The sequence below is a fragment of the Epinephelus lanceolatus genome, chromosome 20 (assembly GCF_041903045.1).
Source record: "Epinephelus lanceolatus isolate andai-2023 chromosome 20, ASM4190304v1, whole genome shotgun sequence".
Taxonomy (NCBI): domain Eukaryota; kingdom Metazoa; phylum Chordata; class Actinopteri; order Perciformes; family Serranidae; genus Epinephelus; species Epinephelus lanceolatus.
Window position 1 is genome coordinate 11057172 of NC_135753.1, and position 6212 is coordinate 11063383.

Here is a 6212-nt window from a genome sequence, read left to right on the forward strand (position 1 = left end):
CAGGTGCAGTTGTTAGATACTGACAGGCTTGTGAAGTCAAAGTAAAGAAATACTTCACCCCCAAAATAACCTTATGTGTATCAATTAATCACCCCTTGTTACATTGTATTCCTGAAGAAAACGCTTTTCCTCGTATTTCATTATTCATCCACCATGAACGAGGAATCCAGAAATGGAGAATATTCTTGCTAAAATTAAATCATAGGGGTCCGCCTTTAACAATAACAAAACTATATCAAAACGTCAATTTACAAACTCTAAAACAATTTGTCGAGTATAATCCAAGTTTTTCCAGTCGTATGCTCAGTACTTGCCAAACAGACCTTAACAAACCAAGAGTGAAACTTATCTATGCTCTCTTTAGAGCCAGACTCCATTGACAAAAACAGTCATTTTATCTTGCTGGTCACCGGAGCTGCTGGTCTACTGCTATTTCAGCCAGTTAGTTTGTTTGTGTTATTGTGTGACATTCTGTGTTTATGAGGGTGAGTTCGGATTCAGTAAATAACACAAACAAACTACCAAACAAGGCAGTGGTAGACCAGCAGCTGCCATGATCAACAAGGTAAAATTACTGTTTTCATCAATGGAGTCTGGCTTTGAAGCAAGCGTGGATAAGTTTCACTTTTAGGTTAGTTCCCTGTCGGAATGGGAACCACTGAGCATATGTCTGGATAAATGAGAGTTGGATTATACTTCACAAGTTGTGTGAGAGTTTGTAAATGTATGTTTTGGTATGGTTTTGCTTTGTTTCTTCAATTCATCACAAATTTTCTCCATTTTTGTATTCTTCGTTCACTGTAGATGCATGTGAAAGAAACACATTTTTCTGTAAGAATTCAGCATAACACCAGGCGATGAACTGATACGCAGATGGTCATTTGCAGGGTTAAGTAATCTTAAAAGCTTACTGTAAGACACTGAGCCAAATGGGCATATCTGTTTAAATTTCTTTGCCCTTCTTGACGACACCTGAATCCAAACATGCCGGGCTGACCGTCAGACTTGGTCTGGCATCTCTACAGGAGTGTCTGCAGTTAATTATAGAACGCATATGAATTTGGTCATTCAATGAGACGTTCAAGATTGGAGGGAGGGACGCTTGGCTCTATAAACTAAATCCAATCTCGCTGCCCTGTGGCTGCTTCCCAGGCTACAGCTTTTACATTTCCCACAAGGTCATGGTTGTAAAACTCCTCCTTAATTCTCTGCTATTAATGTCCAAACTCATCTACATAGCAGGGAGGAAGTAAATGTAGGTTTATGGGATCATTTTCTGAATTATGAATATGGGATGGTCGGTTGTTAAAGAAGTTCCTATTTTACAGTGGAAGTCAAGGGTAGTCACGACCTTTGAATTGAGGTGTATTTTTCTCTATCCCTCTCTAATATATGACCCAGCAAAGAATCAGCTGTTACTTTCCAGCTATGCCTCATCATATCTTTTCATTATCTTCATGAATGTATTCAGAAATATCAGCTTGAATTTCAGTGTTTTATATGTGCGGGTACATAAAAGCACACAGTCAACTGTAGTGGTGTGCTGTAGAGCTGTGTCGGTGTGTTCACTTCATCCAAGAGGAATGTCTTCAAAGCTCCAAGTCGACTCGCCCCCAAGGCTGAGGCTGACGCCAAACTGTCATGCTGTCCCTGAGAAGGAAAGTGGCAGAGAGAATCAGAACTCACACGGAGAACATTTCCATAGAGCCATTTAGTTCCTGTGCAGGATTTGTCAGGATGACCCAGTTGTCCTGTGAGGAAAAATGATGAGGTAAATTAAACAGACCAGCACAGAGACTTTCATCTGCATTGCTGTTTCTCCCAATCTGATGTGGATTGGCTGCATCCGGTGACAAGCTGTGTTCAACCAGTGTGTCCTACAATAACAGACTGTTGTTGAAGTCTGCCTAGGTGCCACTGGGGGGAGCTGGCACACTGTACACAGGTAGATAAAATCGCTTGGGAGTGAAGGGAAGCAGAGAGGAAGTGAGATACAGCGAGGATGAAAGGAAGAGACCTATTTAAGTCTTTTTTTTTCCCCAGTCTGAATGTATTTATTTGACTCTTTCACGTGAATGATTCCAGTTTCATCCTGGTCATTGCTCTTCTACCTAGATGCAAGTGTATATTAAAAACCCTAAGGAAAAACACATATTTTACTGCATCTTTCACTGCGGAGACAGAGAGAGGGACACAGAGGGAGACAGATTGCACTGACAGGAGAAGGGGAGTGAAGGAAATGTATTGTAACATTATGTGTTGAAAATCACACAGTGGCACTACAGTGTCTAAAATGTGCACAGCCTCATGCAACCTCTTAAGGCTTGCGTGCTTCAACAGTACACTGTGTGCTTTGGATATATTCTCAGCGGTACAATTTTAGCCAACAGTGCTTACAGTTCTTGTGCTATCTATTGTAAGTATGTAATGCTGCCAGTAAACATTATTTGCTCTGAGCCACAAAGCAATATAATTCACAGAAGGCATTGATTTCAGGCCAAGCTGGGCCAAATTTGGATATAAACTGTGTTTTAGATGTCCAGGGTTGCTTATAACCATAGTTTTAATGGGATTTCATTTACATGTAAACCAGACATCTAAAGAGTCCACAGCTACGGTAGTGTCTCTGTGAGACTGTGCTCGGGCACAGTGGTGCTTAGCGTCAACATCCACATGCTAACATGCTTACAATGATAATGTTCACTGTCTTAGCGTGTAAGCATGCTAATGTTAGCTAATTGGCAATTAACACAAAGTGCAGCTGAGGCTGATGGGAACGTCATTAGATTTCCAGATATAGAAGCAATACATTTGAAATTAGAATTGTGACCTGCTGGTGGTGGTGCTATCTGAATGTCACCGGGTACAAACATATTAACTCCATTAAAAAGGCATTAGCAGTGGCTTTCAGGACTACTGCACCAACTAGTGTGAGAATGTAGTTTAGAATGCTTGTATAAGCTATTACATGGCTGTGTTTCCTGTTCTTTGGCGACATGTATTTGAGCTGACTATGTCATCAGGAGGTGGAGGTGATGGTGGATGGCACGGCATTTAGGCAAGACAAACAGCATTAAGGGTTGTACATTAGCTAGACATCGAGGCATTTTCAGTGGTGTTGTGCCCCCAACGTTTGTGGTTTTTAGCAACACATCACTGCATTTCCAGTGGTGTTTGTGCCCTCAGACATGAACATATTTTAGCAACAAACTGAGGCATTTCCAGCGGCTTTTGTGCCACCAAATGTGGGGGTTTAAATCCAAAACATGAGCTTCTCTTAATCATAACTGAGTACTTAACCACACTGTAACCCAAGCATTACTAAAACATCAAGAAACAAAGTTTTGCCAATGGCCAAAGTGTGGCAGTGGTTAGCACTCTCCTCACAGCAAGAAGGTACCAGGTTCAAATGTGCTGGCCAGCCCTTCTGAGCAAAGTTTGCATGTTCTCCCCGCTTCAGCATGGGTTTTCTCCAAGTTCCTCCTGTTTCCTCACACAGTCCAAAGACATGCAGGTTTAACTTAACTGGTGACCTTAAATTGCCCGTAGGTGTGAATGTGAGTGTTAAAGTTTGTCCATCTCTATGTGTCAGCCCTGTGATGGTCTGGCAACCTTTCCAAGTTGTACCCCACCTCTTGCCCAAGGTCAGCTGGGATAAGCTCCAGTCCCGGAAAGCGACTGCAATTAGGATAAGCAGTTGCTGAAAATAAATACAGGAATGAATGTTTAATAAGATGATAACTGCACTCTAAACATACTAGTTGGTGAAGCAGGAGCCCTCTAAGCTATATCTATAATGCTGTGAACCACTACTTTAACATTTGAAGCGGGTGGAAAAGTCAGGGGATTACCACATTCATTAGGATTCATCCTCAGGGGACTTTGACTGTCTGTATAAGTTTACATGCCAATCCATCTTTATGTTGTTGAGATATTTCACTCTAAACCAAAAGAGGTGGACAGATAGAGAGACAGACTGGCATTTCCAACCCTTGAGCAAAAAACTAATGTCTTTTAACATCTAAGAAACATTAACCAAATTTAGACCAGTTTTAACCTAAAAACCTTAAATTGCTACCTTGACTATAATTTCTGTTTTCCTGACAGGATGTTTGTTTAAGGCTCAGTAATGTGGGTGTCGACAGTGGATTAACATGTTATTCTCTCCATTGTTCCCCCAGTTATCGTGGTCCTCTATGTGGGCTTGAGGCGGCAGAAGAAAAAGGAAACCCTCATGTCATCCAAAGAAGATATCCGGGATAATGTGATCCACTATGATGACGAAGGAGGGGGGGAGGAGGACACGCACGCATTTGACATGGGGACGCTTCGCAATCCAAAGGTTGTCAAAGAGAACCTGTTCCGCAGGGACGTCAAACCTGAGATGAAGAGAGGTCCCAGGCCGGCTGTCTCTCAGGACAGCGCCGACATCCGTGATTTCATCAACCAGCGTCTGAAAGAGCACGATGCAGACAACTCGGCACCACCCTACGACTCTCTGGCCACGTACGCTTACGAGGGCGACGGCTCTGTGGCTGAGTCGCTCAGCTCCATCGAGTCCCTCGCCATAGACCTCGAGGAGGACTATGATTACCTCAATGACTGGGGGCCCCGCTTTAAGACACTGGCAGGGATATTTGGGGAACAGTCAGAAACTCAGTCGGACACAACCACCACGGAGAACACACATTGATGTTATTCACAGACTGGGAAAGCAAATATGTAACAATGTTCTTTTGGTTGGCGACACACAATGTTTTACCATTGTTTTCCTCCCATGTTATCTGTTTTCATCTTTTTCCAGGTCACTGTTTTCTATTTTATGTGGTACTTTACCATGCTCAGTCCCAAAATTGTAAAAAGAAAAAAGAGGGAACATATGGTAACATGATTAGATGAGCCAAGCAGTCATTCAATTATCTTTTGATTGAGTGTTCTTGTCTTACATTTTGTTTCCTCTTGGGGAATACGCATACACACGGAAATGTTGTCATTTCCTAGAACATCCTTAAAAGTGCCTCAATATAATTGTTCTCTCACTTGCTATTTCATGCCACATATCCAGTGTTGTTCCTTAGAACCCCATAGGTTAGCTTGATTCAGTCAGCTTACTGTGCTCTGACTGGCTGAAGCATCTACCAAGACCAGTGTCAACTCTGTGGGGACAATGAAGTGGCCCAAGTTTGGCCAAAGATGTTTTGAATGTTATTTATTGTTCTATTTATTTATTGGCTGATTGAGTTTGATTAGATTTTTGTGTATTTATCTATTTATCTCTCAGTCATCAATCGGTATTTTTTATTTTTGGAGACACTCGAGGAATTTTGTAATTAAGGCCCACATGAAAATGTATGTTTCTGTTAGGTGGGTACTGTGAATAGACTTGTACTAGAGTTGTAAAAAAAAAAAAATAATTAGGGCTAAATACTGCAGTTCAGTCATGTAATAAACACAGTTTTCTTAAATAAACCACACTTGGACAAAGTCCCTTTCTGTCATCACTTATTTGGCTCACATTATGTATGATCTATTAATATTTTAAGTTCATCCACTACTGGATTAAAATAATATTGTACTGGAGGCGTTCCGCGAGTAGTATAAATGGGCCATAGCACTCAAGAGCTGGTCAGCATATGAAGTAGAATTATCTACATGTAAAACAATATTTCTTGACAGAGGAACAATGCAACAACGTGTCTTCTTGAACTTTTGGGCTTAGGGCAACATCAACTTAAATAAAAATCAATTTGAAGAGACCCATTCCTTGTATTCATGCATTTTTTTAGCAATTCTAGCAGTAGGGCAAAAACTGGCAATGAAAACTGTTGGTCCACTGTAATGTACCTCAACAAATATAGATTGCCATGACATTTTGTGCAGTCATTTGGGTCCCAAGTGAATAAAGTCAACCAACTCTGGCAGTGTATATTCATGCAACTGTTCATATGATATCCTATAAAAATGCACACACAACAGTTCATACAATATCCTGCACATTAGCGCCCCATGAATGACATATATGTACTTAACCTAAAGTTACATACTTACTGTAAAGTAATAGTTAGGAGTGTCAGGTTTAGGAAACAAAACATGGTGGCAACATACCCTAAATTGACTCAAAAGTCCTGTTTCCACCAAGCAATACAGAACAGTTCATTTCGGGTTAGGGTCTAGGTACTATGTCTGAAGGGCTAGTTTTGGTTCCAAAGGTA

The 6212-nt window shown here is 41.1% G+C and overlaps 1 protein-coding gene across 1 annotated transcript in view; it reads left to right on the forward strand.

Moving 5' to 3' along the window:
* The window catches only part of LOC117265004 (cadherin-12-like), a 147495-nt gene extending 141741 nt beyond the window's left edge, over positions 1-5754 (forward strand). The window contains exon 12 of the mRNA XM_033639368.2: positions 4182-5754. Within this exon, the coding sequence (XP_033495259.1) occupies positions 4182-4693 (512 nt within the window). The 3' untranslated portion in view covers positions 4694-5754. The remainder of the gene's footprint in view (positions 1-4181) is intronic.
* The last annotated feature ends 458 nt before the right edge of the window (positions 5755-6212 follow it).